At 36.8% G+C, this 19391-nt stretch overlaps 1 protein-coding gene across 1 annotated transcript in view; it reads right to left on the bottom strand.

Annotated features, from left to right (window-relative positions):
- Nucleotides 1–6857: 6857 nt before the first annotated feature.
- TMPRSS11E (transmembrane serine protease 11E) overlaps nucleotides 6858–19391 on the bottom strand; it is a 46977-nt gene continuing 34443 nt past the window's right edge. The window contains exons 6-10 of the mRNA XM_066279822.1: nucleotides 19149–19187; nucleotides 17316–17493; nucleotides 15750–16009; nucleotides 15014–15156; nucleotides 6858–8828 (exon numbers count right to left, since the gene is read on the bottom strand). Of these exons, the coding sequence (XP_066135919.1) occupies nucleotides 8667–8828; nucleotides 15014–15156; nucleotides 15750–16009; nucleotides 17316–17493; nucleotides 19149–19187 (782 nt within the window). The 3' untranslated portion in view covers nucleotides 6858–8666. The remainder of the gene's footprint in view (nucleotides 8829–15013; nucleotides 15157–15749; nucleotides 16010–17315; nucleotides 17494–19148; nucleotides 19188–19391) is intronic.

The raw sequence follows: 19391 nt of genomic DNA, 5'->3' as shown, positions 1-19391 counted from the left end.
TGGGGTTGTTCGCACTTCTTTGGTAGGACACCCAGGTGCAAGGATTTCCAGTGGTTAGGCTGCTAGTAAGGTAGGGTAGGGTAGGTTTGAACCCAGTTCTGTCATCAGAGCCACACAGGCTGCTAAGAAGCAGACCAATGTACTTTTCAAATAGAATTTTTATTAAAAGAAAATGAGCATTCATTATTTATTTAGCTAAACATGTGACAATTTAAATACAATGCTGATGCTCAAACCTCTACTCTCAAATCTTTATAGCTATAAATATTTTTATGTAATAAATGTATTTTTTCATAGACTAAAACATTTGAAATTCTCCTTATACTTTGAGTTAATTGTAAAAAAAACTATTTAAATTTTGCATACTACACATTTTCCTGTGGTTTGCAATATATTTCCAACTTGCTGAAAATACTAATATACTACTTCTCTACAGGTTCATTTGCTGTTGCTGATGTTTTGTTTTATTTCTTTAACTTTAGAATTACTTCACTGAGAGAGGCAGATTTTCCTTCCTGACTTAAACTCTGATTTCCAGACTAGTTGCATCATCTAGAGTCCTACTTATATATTTCTCTGTGTAAATAGTCCATTTTTAATGGGACACAAAGTGCAATTTATTTAGTACTGTTCTCATATTTATTTTTAAATATAGAGTTAATTTTTATAGACAGTGTTGTTCATTTTAAAAGTCAAAACAAAATTTAATAAACTCATAAGTACATAACTAATAATGATTACCAAAATATAAAAGTATTCTTTACCATATAGTTCTGTTAAGGATTTGACTCAGTTTGTCTGGATATTTTTTTCATTTGGCTCCTACATCCCTGGAGAGCCTCCTACCCTCTTTGCTCTTCAACCTCAATGCTCACAGACTTCTCTTCACAAATTGCCCCAGAAGCCAACAGGACTACAGTCATCCCTCACCATATCGCGGTTCACTTTTCATAGTCTCATTGTGTATTACAAAGTTTTCAATTGTGTATATATAATTTTGTATCACGGATTTTTCTCTATATGTGGGATTTTGCAGTATATAGGTATTTTTATATATTTATTATTTTATTTTTTTGTAAAATAAGCATTTTCTAGCCTAAAAAATTGAAAACAATATAAAAAATAAATTAAAAATGTTAATTAAAACATATTAAAAGACACATAAACACATATAAATAATAAAATAAATATAATGTCTCTACTTCGCAGGTTTTCGCCTACCACAGGGGGTTCTGGAACCTAACTCTCGTGATAGATGAAGGACCACTGTATCCAGCTTCTACTTCATACCCCTGTTTATATCACTCAGCTTTCACATTGCTTACCTCTCAAACTCCCAACTGTACTTGTCCCATTCGCCAACATGACTGCTTCTCATTTTGTTCTCCTACTCTCTTAAGCCTGCTGTAGTGTTCTCTGGTAGTCACAGTATGTATTCTGCAAATTCTTCATGTCTTCAATCTCCACCAAACATCATCTTTATCTTCTTGCTCTAACTGGAAACTGACTTTCCTCTAGCACACAGAATCCTTTGCTATCCTCTCATAGAACAGCTATTCATTCTCCCCTACCCACTCTACCAGTGTCTCTATAGGTAGAGTGGGTGTCTTTGCTCCTTATGGCCACTTCCAAATTATGCTCCATTCTTGCTCTATATTAGATTGCTACTATGATTTAATGTAGGGTATATTATAGATTTATATGGAGGGTGTAGTAGGCTGGATAATGGCCACCTATAGATATGGAGTCCTAATCCTTGGAAGTTGGAAATGTCACCTTATAAGGAAAAAGGGTCTTTGCAGATGTGATTAAGGATCTTGACATAGAGAGATTATTCTTGAATTTTCAAGTGGGCTCTAAATCTAACCAAGTGTTCTTATAAGAGAGAGGCTGAGGGGAATTAGGCACACAGAAGAGGAAAGGGGCATGTGACAATGGAAACAGAGATTGGAGTGATGTGATCAAAGCCAAGGAGTATGGTAGCCACAAAAAGCTAGAGGAAGCAGGAAATGGACTTTCCCCTGGAACCTCTGAAGGAACATGATGGGAAATGGAATCCAGAACACATCACAGTTTTACAACAGTAGGGAAAGAGGAAAGGATAGAAACAGGGCATGTATGTTAGTAAGTTTAGTGGCAAAAGAAAAAGTAGGTGCTAGGTAATTTTTCCTACTAAAATAGAAGGCAAGTTCTTTTAACAAGAATTAAGTAACCTGACCAGGCGGTGGCGCAGTGGACAGAACGTCAGACTGGGATGTGGAAGTCCCAGGTTAGAGACCCCAAAGTCGCCAACTTGAGCGCAGGCTTATCTGGTTTGATCAAGGCTCACCAGCTTGAGCCCAAGGTCGCTGGTTCGAGCAAGGAGTCACTGGGTCTGCTGAAGCCCCCGTCAAGGCACATACGAGAAAATCAATGAACAATTAAGGTACTCCTACAAAGAATCGATGCTTCTGATCTCTCTCCCTTCCTATCTGTCTATCCCTATCTGTCCCTCTGTCTGACTCTGTTTGTTTCAAAAAAAAAGAATTAAGTAGAAGGTGACAAAACTGTAGATTTAACAACAGAGTAAATAATTGGAAACAACCAATGTGGAGAATGAGAGAGCCTAGCTAAGAAAACACAAAATAAACATCTTTCCCTAAATAGAGGAAGAGATTGGAGTATTAAGGCTACATGCCAAGGATTGCTGTAAAAGTCCAGAAGGTAGAAGAGGCAAGAAAGGGTTCTTCCCTGCAGACTTCTAAGACAACATAGTCCTGAAAACACTTTTACTTCAGACTTCTAGACTACCTAATTCTAAGTTAAGAAATTCCTGTTGTTTTAGCCACCAGTTTTGAAGTACTTCATTATGGCAGCCCTAAGAAACTAATACAGGAACTTTCTCTCATTCTGTTGCTTCTCTCTCTGAAGGAACAAGCTGCCATATTGTTAGTTGCTCTAAGTAAATGAAGGTCAATAATGACTCTAGCCAACAGCCAGCAGGGACCCTACAGCCACATAAGTGAGCAGGTTCTTTGGTTCAGCCTTGAATTGACTATAACCCTGGCCAATAGTTTGACTGAAATTTTATGAGAGATCCTAAGCAGAGAGACATCCAGCAGAGCTGCACTAGATTCTTGACCCACAGACACTACCAAATATTAAATATTTATTGTTTTAAGTTGCTAAGTTTTGGGATGATTTGTTTCTCAAGAAATATATAACTAATTTAATGCCCTACATGAAAGACAAGAAGAACTATTGGTGGCCTGATTAAGAGAAGAGAGCAGTAACTCTCTCCAGTATTAGGGGTGAGACAAACACTAGAACTCCATCTGAAAACAAAGCCATTCTCATACATGGCGTAAGGGAGGGAATGCATGTGACTATAAAACAACAACAACAACAACACTGAATAAAAAGTAAAATGATTTGTAGTATGTATACTAATCCAAGTACTGTCTTCTGGTCTCAAAGATGTTAAGAAACCTCATCAATTAGAATAGTACTTAAATCAGGGGTCCCCAAACTTTTTACACAGGGTGCCAGTTCACTGTCCCTCAGACCACTGGAGGGCCGGACTATAAAAAAACTATGAACAAATCCCTATGCACACTGCACATATCTTATTTTAAAGTAAAAAAAACAAAATGGGAACAAATACAATATTTAAAATAAAGAACAAGTAAATTTAAATCAACAAACTGACCAGTATTTCAATGGGAACTATGCTCCTCTCACTGACCACCAATGAAAGAGGTGCCCCTTCTGGAAGTGTGGTGGGGGCCGGATAAATGGCCTCAGGGGGCCGCATGCAGCCCGCGGGCCGTAGTTTGGGGACCCCTGACTTAAATAATAATAAACATCTATTTTAAGAAAAAGGGAAATAATGTCACTAATCTTAGCCAAGCTTCCTGAGCCCTGATGGACTTCTTTTAGACTCCTTCTTAGGTGATCTCAAGGTAAAAGGTACTGTTTCATTCATGTATTCATCTCATAAATAATAATTGAATAATTTTCATGTGCCAGACATACTGGAAATACAACAAACCAAAGAAAAAAATTTTCTGCCTCATGGAGTTTACATCATAGTGTAGAAGGTAGACAATAAGTAAATATACATTTATTTATTTATTTATTTATTTATTTATGTGTGAGTGTGCATATGTGTGTGTAGTTTCAGGCAGAAATGATTAAAAGATGCAAAGTAGAGTAAAGGAAAATAAGTAACAGAGGTTGCTAGGTGAGATAAGGTGGTCAAAGTAAGCTTCTCTGAGAGATTGGTATTTCAGTGGAGACTTGCTTGAAAAGAGAAGGAAGGAAAAATCACATGACTATCTTGGGAAATAGCTTTTCAAGTAGAAAAAAACAGCAAAAACAAGAATGTGGGGCAGAATTCAATAGATGCTTGACGGACTGCAAAGTGACCAAAGTAGTGGAGAGTTAGAAAAATAGTAGAAGCATAAGTTATGAAGGTAATAGCCAAAAAACAAAACAAAACATTTTTTATTGGACATTATAGGATGTAGTGAGAACTTTAAATTTTATTCTCATGTGGTGGAAAGCTATTGTAATGTTTTAAAGCAGAAGATTGTGTGGTCAAACTTAAATTTCTAGTTGTTCTGTGAAGCAAGAAACTGGGTGTCAGGGCTGCGTAGGAGCAGGAGTAAGGAAGTGAAGAGGCTGTTGCAGCTTGTCTAGGCTATTTGGACCGCAAAGAAAGTAAGAAATTGTTTATTTTGAAGGTTGAGCTGGTAGAATCTGCTGATGAATTGGATGTGATACAAACTTTGGGGCCTGAGCAGTTGGGTTCACAGTAATGCCATTAACTGAAATAGTAACACTCAGAAAATAGGAAGTAGAAATTGGAAATCAAGACCTTGTTTTTAGACATGTTCCATTAGAGAGGGCCTTTAGAAATCTGTAGGGATCTATTGAATAGATATTTGCTTACATGAGACTGGAGTTTATTACAAAGGTTGTAATTAGAAATATAAATTTTAGAGGTTAAGGAAATGGGAGATTAATTCCTGTGATGAAATGCCCAGACAAGTTTATTATTCCATTTGATATCTAAAGAAAGTAAGCTGTAGACTAACTGAGGTGCCTTGACCATCCATTAACAGAAGGCTTAGTTGTGGCTAGCAGAAGCTCAAGAAGAAAGAAAGTAGCTTTTTTCATAATAGCAAAAAACTGTAAACAACCTGAATGCCCTTCAGTGGGTGGATGTATAAACTGTGGTATATCCATAGATGGAATACTACACAACAATAAAGAACAAACTACTGACACACACAACTTGGGTTATCTCAAAGGAAAAAGCCAGCGTAAAAAGGTTATACACTGTATGATTCCTTTTAAATACCATTCTTTAATTGACAAAATTATAAAGATATCAAACAGATTAATGGTTATCAGGGGTTAGAGACTGAGGATGGAGGTAGGGAGTGAGCTAAGAGGCTGTGGGTAGCATGAAGAATTTTTGTGATCAAACTTTTCTGTACCTTGATTGTGGTGTGGTCAAATCCTCATATGTGATAAAATTATATGAAATTATACACACCCACAGATATAATCGCATGTTTTTAAAACTGAACTCTGAAAACGGTTGTCTCAAAAATCATCTTCTGGGTTGTGATATTTTACTATTGCTAAGCAAGACGTTATCACTGGAAAAAGTAGATAAAGGATAAAAAGGATCTCTTTGTATTATATTTTATAACTGTACATGTGTCTATAATTATTTTAATATAAAAATGTTTTTATTGGTAAAGAACTTCAGAAAAGAAGATGCTATGTCCACTTGCAGAAGTCAAAAAAGGTTTTGTGGAGGAGGCATCATTTGAACGAGGCTATAGATCTTGATATAATCCAGTCACTCTTTGGTTGAAGGATTTATTGTTTTAAAAGTTGTAATAAAAAATTAGAGTAACGGTCAGAGAAAAACTTGACAATATGGTTTAGAATGATGCCAATAAAATTTCTTTTGTAGAGTTAGAATTAAGAAAATAGCCCATTCTTTTAGTCTAATTATTTCATTTCAAAAATATTATTCAACCTATTATAATCAAGTACCAATTATTCTAAACAAGACTGTAGTATTATTATAACAATAATCATAATAGCACCATTTTTTGAGCATCTACTATGTTCCAACAATAATCATTTGATGTAAATATTATTGAGTGTTTAAACAACTGGTTTAAGTCACACATTTTAAAATCTGACATTATTCCTTAAAATCAATGTGTAAAAATAATAAAGCTACGTTTTCTGAATAATAGAAGAATAAAAGAGCAGTTCAACGACATTTATTGAAAGACTTAGATACAGAGCACTTTACTAAGTGTTGTAGAAAGAGAGATAAAATAGAAGAAAAATCTCCTACCCCTTTGCACAATTAATAAATATTATTTTGATCATGACATAACTTTATCCAGTAAATTGGTTAAAATGGTCATTTCCAATAATGCTTAAACTCTTTCTATCTTTCAAGAGAAGTTGTCTTTTAAAAATATAATTCTATATTACTTATTTCTTTGCACACATAAAGTTTAAACTATTGCCCGAATTTCACAGTGACTCAACCTCTATTTCTTTATCTTTTGAAAATACAAAGAACATTTCTCTGAGAAACATAATGCCATTGTGAAATTAAGCTTCTAAAATTTGTCAATTTAAATCTCTTCAAGTTAGTTTGCAGAGGAAATTCTTTATGTCACATGTTAATTTTATTTCAGTTTGGGAACTTACCTCCAGGGTTCTGAAAAATACTACCCATAATGCCATCTTACATAAATTTATTTTTAAATGCTTTTTCATGAATTGTATTCTTTTGATATTCATGTCCCTAATATAGAATTTCTACTAGTTTTTACTATTACTTGAAGACACAGACATCTCTCTTCTTTCTATCCTCCTGCAGTTCATGGGTGCCACCTAGAGGCCCAACTGCCAAATGTACTGAAATGAGGGAAATCAATTTTTAATGGAACATGAGAGTAATTTAGTTTCAAATGTACTTAAATCTTTGTTTAAAATTAATCACTTCCCTCAATTTTGTTTTTCCTTAAAATATCTTAAAACAAAAATATTTTCTGCAAAATATTTAACACTCTCCATTCATGTCAGTTGGCTTATCTTATTTTAGCCAAGTGCCTAAATTTTATCAGCTGACATGTCAATGTTATTTGGGTCAACTAAAGTCCAATATTCCTACTAATGTTTGTTTTCAAAGTGATTGGGGTACAATACAGAACTTGTGTAAATAGCTGTATACCACAAGGGAAGCGTAACTAAGATTTAGTGAAATCTCACCATTAACATGGTGGATGTCATGACACCAAGCCTGACTTCCTAATGACTTAGACCACTTGAATGTTGCGTTTCTTATAGCACAGTGGTAATTTACCAAAACTGAAATTATGAAGGTGGCTGATAATTAGGTTTTTATTCTTCCATTTTGTATCCAAGGAGTTAGCAATTCGGTGCCATTGTGGATGCAGGGAGTCAGCTTCCAGAATATCTGCCCTGTGATATCCTCCCATCTGAACCTAGATAAGCCCACAGTTCAAGAATGAGATAGAAAGACAGCCATGGGGAAAGTCTGCGTTTATTTCAAAATGTTGTAAATGAAGCTTCAGAAATAAATGTGGGTAAGAGCTCCAGCTTCATTGGCATGACCATAACCACATGCTAACATCTGGACTTGATTCCCATTCAAGGCTCTGAAGTTGGAGAAAGCTCCAAATACAAATATACACAAGCACTTGGTGACAATGCCATTTCATCTGATAGTTTGAACTGATCTGTCTTCATCCCCTCTCATTCAACCATACAAAAATATTATCACATATGGTATGGTGGTTGTTCTTAAATAAATTTTCATTTAACCTCAGATTTTAAAAGCATTTGCAATAAATTAATTAGCAACATGATATTTTCCCATCTTATCCTGCTTCCTGGATTATTTACCATAATATAATGCCAAGCAAATGGGAAATTTATTGCGTTTATTATTAAATATAAAAAACTAAGCAATGCAATGTTGAATAAACATTATTTGCTTTATATAGAGTTAATATAATTATTGTGGGTCACAAGGAAGCAGACTCTTCCCACTTTGATTTCTGTAGTTGTTTGGAAATGAGGGGAAAGCTATTTCTTGATTCTTTCTGAATTTCCTTAACTTAGTTCCATTTTTTGTCCATATCATTAAGTGTTTAGTATCCTGTCTCTGCTTGACCTTTCATAATGAATATAATCATTTTCCTTAGTCTGTTTAGGAAACTTTTTTTTCTGTGAATAAAAATGTAGTTTATTCATTTTGTATTTTCTTTTCATCTTTGTCCCATACCTTGAAAGTGGAAATTTAATGAGAGACAGAAGCTGGGGAAATGAAAGAAGGAATCACTTCAAATTGTACATATGCATGAGAAATTTATGTCATCAAGGTATAAATGACAGAAAACTTCTAACAAATACATGAATGCAAGTTGAAACAGAATCCATCTAGAAGAGGAAGGATGCTCACACATGGACAGAGCTAGGAAGAAAATTATACATTTGCAGAGAGTTTCATATTTTGATCACTCAAGGTGACCTGCAAGCCTTCTTCTGCAATTCTGATTCTCTAAAAATGGCCTGTAAACAAAAAAATGCATTCTATTCAACCAGGTTTCTCTCTCTTAGATACCAGTTTGGGCAGCGATCCAATCCCGGACAGCAGTCACTCTAGTATAAACACCAGGCTTATTGGGTTGCCCACATTCATCTCCCCAGCTCACTATTCCAGCAAGGTACCAGATATCTCTAGCATCTGCGCTAACCAATGGTCCTCCAGAGTCACCCTAAAAGAAAATGAAGAGATTAGCAATTAATAATTTATTCATCACACGGGAATTTGCTATTTTTCTTCTAATTTGAGTTCAGTGAAAGAGTGGGTTTTCAAAAATCATCAGTGTGTTCAATGCACAAGTGATTTCTCTACATAAGTCATAATTCACATAAAGTTGGAGCTTCACCACCTGGGGAATTGGCTTAGCCTCAGGGTTCCCAATACACTGAGATTAAAGGCTCAATCTCTTTGGAGAATACTATTCTTATCCTATCTGGTACATCTGACAAAGTAATTCCCTATATTGGTTGCCTCTTTATCAGTGTCACATAGCTTCCAAATGTATGGTGGTGCGTCTATTTACTGATAGTGAACACAGGCATTAAAGTCAAATACCTGGGCTTAAATTTCAAGCCAGGCCCTTTCAAGCTGGCTAAGACCTTTAATTTACTTATTTGAAATGCTCCTAATAATACCTAGCTCTGATCATTATTCAAAGATTACTTAAAGAGTGTATAAAGTGATTAGCTTAGAGCCTGGCACAAAGCAAAACTTAACAAATACACATACAAAACCATCAATTCTAACTGTTTATAGCTTGTGAACTCCAGATGACTGTTTCCTTATACAGGTCACAAAAACAAGGTACTCGTTGATCATTCCTCAGATTCCTGGAATCCCTAGTTCTTGACCACCCATTAAGTGTTCAGCATACTATGAAGATCTTAATTAATTAATATATTATTTAATAACTCCGATACTTCTGGCAGTGAAACATGGGGTCGGGTTTTATTTTGTCCAGTTTAGCAATAAGAAAACTGAAACTCTTAGAAATTGAGTAGTTTGCCTGATGTCACACGCTGGTGTGGCAGAACTTGAATGTAAATCTTAAAGTGATCTATCTCAGAAGACCATGTTTTTCCCCTCTACATTATACTAACTTTCTTGTGAATTTTCTTTTGTCCATGTAAAAATATTAACTGATACTCATAATAGCTGAATTTCAAACAAGGTGTTTATAATTTTTAAGTCAATTACCAATAAGTGTTTACTGATGCCCTCATATGTGGTAGGTAGGAGATATAAAAAGAGTGGAAATGCATGGGCCTTTCCCCCCAAGGGGTTTACAATCTATTTATGAAAGTACAATGAACCTTATGATACTATTTGAAAATAAATTATTTTGATTATTGAAACCCAAACCTATCAAAAAGCAGAGCAGATTATCATGAAGAAATAGTAGATGCTTGAGGCAACAAAGTTTAGATTTGTGTAAAAGAGAGGAATGAAGAAATCTGAGAATAAAGTAATCAAAGAAAAAAACATAGTAGTGTATTCAACAGCATTACAAGATGAAAAATAAGGTGATATCCAGCAAGTATTAAGTAGAGAGAGATGTAGTCTGTTCTGCTAACACTAGTGATGGAAGTGATGTTTTATAGGTGTTTCCTCTCATGCAGGGAAGCCAGAATAATGGGAGGAGAATTACAATCTTCAAATGAGAAGGAAAAAGCTATCAACTCAGCTTTTCAGAGGCAGAAGCCTTTGTGGCTCTATTTTTACAAAATGTTTAAAAAGTGTCTGTGCCTGGGATTGCACATCCCGCCCCTAAAACACATACACACACACACACACACACACACACACACACACACACCTGCCTTGCTTAGTTCTTAGGCCTTGGCAGGTTGCACTTCCTCCTCTTCTGGGGGCTGCACTCCCATGTGCCCTGACTCAGCCCCAGCAAGCCAGTGTTTCCACTCATTGTTTCTGTGTATTTTTAACATCCCCTAAGTCAAACACCAACCACCCTGGGCATTCTACCTGCCTACACTGTTCAAGTTATTTTTCAAAGTACAATTATGTGTTGTTAATTCTCTGATTACAAAGTTTCATAGCCTTTACAGGGTCTGTTTGTCTGCCTCTAATCCTATTTTATTCCCATAAATCCTATTCTTGTTAGTGAGTAATTCAGTGAGAAACAAAACAGGAAGTTCACTCCTAAGGGAAATGCAAAATTAGGTTTCCATGAGCCTTTGGTTAGATTTTTGCCAACTGATCGATAAATAACCATATTTATGTGTTTCTGTTTAAAGTCACCTTATTTAACATATATTATTGATCCATTAATGTTGAACCCACAGCCAACAGCACTATAATTCATGTCTAAATAAAGTTTATCTAACATAGGTAATTTCTCCATAAAGCACACCGTAGCCCCTTTCTTGTACTTCACTTTAGAGCTATACACTTGGGGGGGGGGCTATATTAAATAGTAAAACCACCAACAATAACCACAAAAATGTAGAAAACATGGTGTTAAATAGACCATGAGAAGAACGCAAGCTTATGATGTTAAAAGCTAAACAAAAAGGCAGCATCACCTTTTTTGGCCCGAGGAGCATGCTCATTGGGTGACTCAAATTTTTTGCCACTCTGAGCATGTTTGTGAATAATCATGAAAGTACCTTGAGTATGACTTTGGGCTTTCAAACAAATCTTAGGAAGTAGATGAATTCACATGTTCAGAATTCGCAAATGATGAGGATCAAGTGCATTTCCCAGTGAATCTTATATTAAATTGGTTTTATTTTAGTAGGTGTATTTACAGAATAAAGTTGAATTTTCTGTAGAATTTTATAATGAAACAATTCTACATTGTTTCATGACTTCCTTTAGGAACAAACAGAGCTTCTGAGCAGGAAAAAGGAAACCTAGTGAAATGAGGTTAGTCTTGAGCATTTGCCGGAAGTGTGCAGAAAAGTCAATGGGTGAAAGAGTTTAACATAACCAACTGAACAATACTAAAATGACTGACCCAGTAGTAAATGTTGGGAAAAGACCACAGTGAAGTCAATGGTGCATTAAAGGAAGTGAAACCAATGAAGGGAAAAAAATAAGTGTGGTATGTATGTGAGAGAGAGATAAATGGAAAGTTGCAAAAAAAATCTTAAAAATTAATTATACCCACTCTATTAATCCAGACTGGAAAACATAAAGAATAGCATGAAATTTCAAATACCAATATGAGGCTTAGAGAGCACATTCAACATAAGGTCTATCACATCACAACAAAATAAAAATTATAGGGGTATTTAGGGACTTCCCCAAGGAATTAGTTATTGATCCCCTCCAGGATTCTATCAGCAATATGCAAGAAGGCATAGAGTTCTTGGCTGTCATATCTGGCAAAGATACAAAGTCGATAGTGATAACGAATGCACTGAAAAACAAAATCAGAGTTCAAAGTAATGTCTATGCTGTGGACTAGGATGGAATATACTTACTCCTTTTGCCCGAACTAAATACATCTTTAAAAAGAGCCCATAAACGGCCCTGGCTGGTTGGCTCAGTGGTAGAGCATTGGCCTGGCATGCAGGAGTCCCGGGTTCAATTCCCGGCCAGGGCACACAAGAGAAGCGCCCATCTGCTTCTCCACCCCTCCCCCTCTCCTTCCATCTCTCTTTTCTCCTCCCACAGTCAAGGCTCCATTAGAGCAAAGTTGGCCCAAGTGCTAAGATGGCTCTGTGGCCTCTGCCTCAGGCGCTAGAATGGCTCTGGTTGCAACAGAGCGATGCCCCAGATGGGGCAGAGCATTGCCCCCTGGTAGGCATGCTGGGTGGATCCCGGTCGGGTGCATGTGGGAGTCTGTCTGCCTCCCCGTTTCCAACTTCAGAAAAATACAAAAAAAAAAAAAAAAGAGCCCATAAAACATAAAACCAAACATTAGAAATAAAAAGATTCTGAAAGGTAGAGTGAAGAAAGTATATAAACTAAGAACCTCAGGACTCAAGCAGGAAGCTCTCTGGACCCTCGATTTTGTTTTCTGCTTCATTTGTTCAGGACATGGAACTAAAAAAACCAGCAACCCGGCAACAGGTGCAAATGAAAAAAAAAAAAAACACTCAAGAAAACCCTTATTCTCTTGTCAAAAAACCAGAAAGGGGGCTACCTAGGAAGACAGAAATCTTTCAAACAATATTCTCTCTTATTCAGTCAAACCCCCTCAGCACAGGCCATCCTTACTAGACTCTTAAGGGCCAGTCTCTCACCAGACTGGGACTCAAGAAGGTTCAGTGGGCAGTCAGACTGTCACCTATGCCAGGTGACAACAAAGGCCTCCTTTATTTCTCTTGTGGTGACTGGCTGGGGAGCATGGACTAGCCCAGTGATGATGAGGCCTAACTCTCTCCCCGTGTAATGTCAGAGGAGACCTGGTAGAGAGAGTCAAGACTCTCACAACAGCCAAGTAGAAATGAGGCCACTTCCCATGATGTCAGTGGAGGCCACAAGAGAGCAATAACAAGGTGCTGCAGCCAGTGTGGGAGCCTGATATTCTACCACCATCCAGTAGTAAAGAGGCACTCCTCCCCCACCCAGGTGTCAAAGAAGATGAGCAGGGAATGAGGCAGCACCGCCCCCCCATCATGTTAAAGGAGGCCTGCTCTGACATGGATCCAGTCTCTTAACAATACTCAAAATTTCAAGGATACATTTAAAATTCACTCTCATACCAAAACCAAGAAAATCTCAAATGAGAGAAGGCAATCAACAGACACCAAGATGGCACAGATGTTGGAATTATCTGACAAAGGTTTTAAAGCAGCCATCGCAAAAATGTCTTCATGAGCAATTACCACCATGCTTGAAACAAATTAAAAAATAAGAAGTTTCAACAAACGGATGGCAGATACAAAGAAGAATCAAATGGAAATTATAGAACTGAAAAATATAAGATCAAAATAAAAATTTTAAAAACTCAATCTGTGGACTTACCAGAAAAATGGAGATGAAAATAAATAATCAGTGAACTCAAAAGATATAATGACAGAAATTATGCAACCTGAACAACAGAGAGAAAGAGAGTGAAAAAGAAAAAAAAGAACAACAGAAGCTCAGGGACCTCTGAGACTATAACAAATGACTAACATTCCTGCCATTAGAGCCCCTGAAGAAGACAAAAAAGAAAGGAGGTGGGGCAAAAAGTATTCAAAGATATGATGCCTGAAAATTTTCTAAACTTGTCAAAGGTCAGAAACCTGCAAAGTAAAAAACTGAGCAAACCCCAAACAGGCTAACCTCAAGAAGTTTATGCGAAGGCACATAATCAAACTATTAAGACTAAAGAAAAAGGAAGTCTGAAGCCTAGCAAGAAAGCAATGACACCTCATTTATTAGGGAAAACGACTCTAATAACAGCAGATTCCTCATTAGAAATCAAGGAGGCCATGATTTAAGGCTGAAAGAAAAGACCTACCAGACCCAAATTCTATATCTGGCAAAATTATGCTTCAGAAATTAATAGGATTAATAAGTTAATAAAGTATTTTGCCAGAAAAGGAAATCTAAGGGAATTTGTCACCAGCAGATTTACATTAAAAATATGCTTAAAGGATGTTTCTGAAACAAAAAAGAAAATTTTTTAAAAAATCTTAGAAAACCAAGAAGGAAAAAAGAATAAAACTATGAGTAGATAGAATTTCCTTCTCTTGAGTTTTTTATGTTTGGCATAGGAAGCAAAAATATTGTCTGATGTAGTTTCCAATATATGTAGAGGAGATATTTATTATTTCTGTTTATTAATTTTAATATAAATGGGGAAGAGTAAAGAGATTTGAGGGGAGGTAAGTTTTCTGTTGTACACTCCACTCAAAGTAGTAAAATCCAAACACCAGTAAACTGTGATAAATTATGTGTGTATAAGTTAGAAGAACCAAGAAGTGTTTTCTCTACAGAGATAGTCTAGTCAAAAACACTAATAGAAATCAAAACAGAATCCTAAAAAACAGTCGCTGTATAATTCTATTTAAATAACACTTTTAAAATTATAAAACTATAGAGATGAAGAACAGATTAGTGATTGCCAGATGTTAATGGTAAGAGTGATGGAAGAGGAAAGTGGGTGTTACTGTAAAGGGAAATCTTTGTGGTGTTGAAATAGTTCTCAACTGCAATGATGGTTACACATATCTATACATGTGAGAAAGTGTAGAACTAGAAACACACACTGTACCAATGTCAATTTCCTGGCTTTTATATTGTACTATAGTTATGTGAGATGTAACCATTGAGTGTCATTAGGTAAAGGGTACACGAGACACCTTTATACTACCTTTTCATCTTTCTGTAAATCTGTAATTATTTCAAAATATAAGGTGACCAAAGGTTATGCAACATATTAATAAGTGAAACGCTTACCTGGCATGCATCTCTTTTTCCTCTCAAGGAGCCAGCACATAACATCCTAGGGGTTATGGTATTATTGTAAACTTGAGGTTCATTACAGATTTCAGTGGCTATATGTTTCACCCGCACTTGCCGAAGATGATTTTGACTGTTACCTAAAGGGAAAAAATAGTGTTCATATTTGTAGACATACATATATTTTATAGACCTGAAAAGAGTCTTTCATAATTATTAGACAAGATTCTGATATAAAATCTTAGGATATGTATTTTTTAAGATAAAGTATTTGGGGAGAGAATGCTTTTCTAACTATTTTAAATAAAACGGTATCTGGGAAAGAACCTCAAATTGTGTAAGTGATTTCCATTTCATTGTTAAGCTTAGATGGTAATTTCAGTATAAAAGCCTGGTGGTTTTAAAATTCTCCAATCTTCACAATTGAACATGTTAATAATCCCTCATCTTTTATGTCATTAACTCCGTAGTAAAACGTTCTGACATATTTGTACTTTCAGACAACTTACCCAGCACTGTCACTACAGCAGTAGTGAAGCACTTGATAGTAACCTGAGGCATGAGGACATTTATGTCTCTTCCAAATAATTTAATTCACAAGCAGAACCAGACTGGGCCCAGGTCCATATGATCAACCCACAAACATATTTTGGCATAACGACATTCCATTCTTTAAATGCCTGACAATATTAAATTAGATTGCTATGATTTGAGTTTCTCTTCAGATTCTCACCATCATTTTGTAGTGCTCCAAATCCGGTCACAAACATATCATCACCAGGGCGGAACTCGTGGGATGCATCAGGGAGACAAACTCTGTGTACCGCATTTGTATAGGGTACAGGGCTAGAAAGCTCTGCAACTGAAATATCATAGTCATGTGATGGATATTTGTATTTTTCATGGACAATTATCCTCCGGATGCCTTGTCTCATTTTAGGAGGATACAGTGTGACTCCAAAGGAGGCAGTCCATCTGGCTGGGTCCTTATACCTGGGGAGGAAGATATGAAGAATAAATTCTAGCCCTGGCCGGTTGGCTCAGTGGTAGAGCGTCGGCCTGGCGTGCGGAAGTCCCGGGTTCGATTCCCGGCCAGGGCACACAGGAGAAGTGCCCATCTGCTTCTCCATCCCTCCCCCTTTCCTTCCTCTCTGTCTCTCTCTTCCCCTCCCGCAGCGAGGCTCCATTGGAGCAAAGATGGCCCGGGCGCTGGGGATGGCTCCTTGGCCTCTGCCCCAGGTGCTAGAGTGGCTCTGGTCGCAACAGAGCGATGCCCCGTAGGGGCAGAGCATTGCGCCCTGGTGGGCAGAGCGTCGCCCCCTGGTGGGCGTGCCGGGTGGATCCCGGTCGGGCGCATGCGGGTGTCTGTCTGACTGTCTCTCCCCGTTTCCAGCTTCAGAAAAATACAAAAAAAAAAAAAGAATAAATTCCACTTTATCATGCTACCAATATGATGGTCTCTATGAATCAATTTAATCTATCAATATGAGTTTTCTTTTTCAAATTATAGCTTTTATGTATAGAAACTAACTCTTTGCAATCTGAGAATCTGGCTTGTGGGTGAGATTAGGTGGCAATGCCTCAGTGGCATGTTTCTTGTGACAGCATGCTGCTTGGCATATGGAGTTTCTCATTCCAGATCCTAAGGCCTTTTGACATTTCTGGTCATCAGTGACTCCAAGGGACATATGGAAAGCATATCCTATACAGAATGAGAGAACTGAATAAATGCATTCTATGTGCACTATGTCATCAACACAGCAAACATACACATTTCTCTGGAAACCAAAAAGGCTGCACAATAATTTAACAAAGCATTACTATCCTGTATACTGTAGGCATGGCATTTTACACTGGGTTGAAAGGTTTTATCCCTTGGTATATAACTAGCCAACCTATTCAGTTGTATAACTTGTTACCAGATATCTTTATATTTAATTCTTATCATGGGAAAATTTCCCCACTGGAGTCAAACCTACAACCCATCTTTGCTGCATATCCACCTGAAAGATATGCAGCAGAGATATGGCTCTTCTCTTTGATATCAAGTCCAAAGTCCAAAGGTGACTTTAAAATTCCTCTTCCTTTGACAAACTACTGTGTATTTTTAAAGGATAATTTACCTACATGTACTTTGATTGCCATTTCCATTTCCAGACCTCTGGCTAAGGTTTATGAGTTTCCCATTCTCTTTGTGATGTATACTAAACTCGTCTCTCTCAAACTTCAGGCATTTTCTTCTCGACAAGCCCCAATGCACTCTGCTTACCCCCAATCACTCACAAAGTTCAGAACTTACATTCTAAAGCAGTGAGCAGCACTCACAAGCCATGTGCCATTAATTAAAGTTGCTCCGCAGCGGTGGATCCCATCCCATTGCAGGCTAGCTTGCCATGGCCATTCACCCTCTTCTACCGGGGTGCCACCAACAATCCTGAGACTCTGTCTTGTAGTTTTATTCCTTCGAGTCCCACAACCTGCCAAAGAGAGTTGACGCATTAGTTAGCAGTTGTTAAGTGTCAAATTGTGTTACTATGCTCCAAGTTTCTCATACTTTGTGCTCCAGGAGTGTCAAACACTTTTGTTTTTACCTTTCCTTAAACTGTTGTTTCATTATTTAACCCTTATTCATGTTGTAAGATATAATTCACTCAATTCCCACTCTCAAACTGGATTAGTTATGACTTCCTTTAATGCTTGCATTAAAAAAATAACAATACTCTGTGTATAATATGCATATATACCTCTCTCCTCTTTCTCTCTCTCATATAGATATATAGATATAGATATAGATGATATAGATATAAATATATGTGCTTATTACAGCTTATATTACAAGGTTTCTCAACCTTGGAAGTATTGACATTTGAGGATGAATAGTTGTTAGTTTGAGGGGCTGTCCTATGCATAATAAGATGTTTAGAAGAATCCTTGACCTACACCCATTACATACCAGTAGCACTCCCCAAACATGATAACCAAAACTGCCACCATGGGGCATGATTCTTTGGGGGTCAAAATTGCCCTTGTTTGAAATTATGAAAATATGAAATACGTTTAGAATTATGTGTTCATGCACTAGTCCCTATACATAGAGTTCCGTTAGAGTATAAGCTTCTTTTAGGCAGGGATAATATTTCATCTTTTATATCCCTATTGACTAACACAGCATGAGCACATAGTAGGTACCCAGTAAGTATTGGTGGGTACCTACTTAAGTAGGTATCAAATTGTGTTACTATGCTCACATATATATGTGTGTATAAGCCACTGGCTCCATCCTGTGACTCAAAAGATAGAGTGTGAACCATGCATATGGACATCTCAGGTTTGATTCCAGTCAGGGCACACAGGAGAAGCAGCCACCTGCTTCTCTTTTCCTCCTTCTCCCCCTTCCCCTCCCACAATCAGTGGTTCTATGAGCGTGGCCCAGGATGCTAAGGATAGCTCTGTCAGAAAGCAACAGCCTTAGGTGCTAAAAATAGCTCGGTACTGGAGAATCTGCCCCAGAGGGGTTGCCAAGGGAATCCTGGTCAGGGTGCATGTGGGAGTCTGCCTCCCTATTCTGATGGAATGCTCTGCTATAGGGGAAGGAACATGCCAGGTCTAGAATCGATATTTTTTAAATACAGATAAACATATTATCTGGGCCTTTGGTAATTTTTCCAATATATACTCCAACCCCAATTGCCTATGATTTCCACAATATGGAATTAATAACATCAATAAGATCTTATTTAGTGTAGCATAACAAGTTTCTTCCTCTAGATGAAAAATGGCAACTTACAGATTACTTTTCTATAGTCTTTAGAAAACTTTTGTGAGAAGATATTATAGATATCTTCAATCAGAATAGTTAAGAAGTATTTTTGCCTCTTCTTTAATAACTGCATGACTCACTACCATTATACATATGCCATAGGCACCAATACATCCACTCCAAAATTCTCTGAATATTGTTATTCTTTAGTAATTAATGTGCCTTAGAAATAAGATAAAGCACCTTGATCTGTGCACAGAATGATCAAACTTTATTCTGACTCTTAACACCACAGAAAGTAAGCCTAAATAATCTAGTGTTAATTTTTTACATTAAAGTTATGCAATTTTAGTAAATATATTTTAAACTTACAATTGTTCAGAAAGTTGTCTGTTTCTGTCTTGTTGATTTCTGAAATACACAAAAATGGTAAACAGGGTCAGCACATCAGAATTGCATAATACCTCTGAATACTTCAAATACTCAAGGCTGCTTAATTGCATTTTAAGATAATATATCTCTAGGTCGTAAAGAAAGTAACATTTTATTATTGACATGGTATGTTCATTGCTTTGGGGAAAAGCGATCTGAACAGGGTTTCTTAAACTTTAATGT

This window comes from Saccopteryx bilineata, chromosome 5, assembly GCF_036850765.1.
Source record: "Saccopteryx bilineata isolate mSacBil1 chromosome 5, mSacBil1_pri_phased_curated, whole genome shotgun sequence".
In the NCBI taxonomy this organism is placed as follows: domain Eukaryota; kingdom Metazoa; phylum Chordata; class Mammalia; order Chiroptera; family Emballonuridae; genus Saccopteryx; species Saccopteryx bilineata.
Note: the sequence above shows the minus strand (reverse complement) of the source record. Positions and strands in the feature narration are given on the sequence as shown.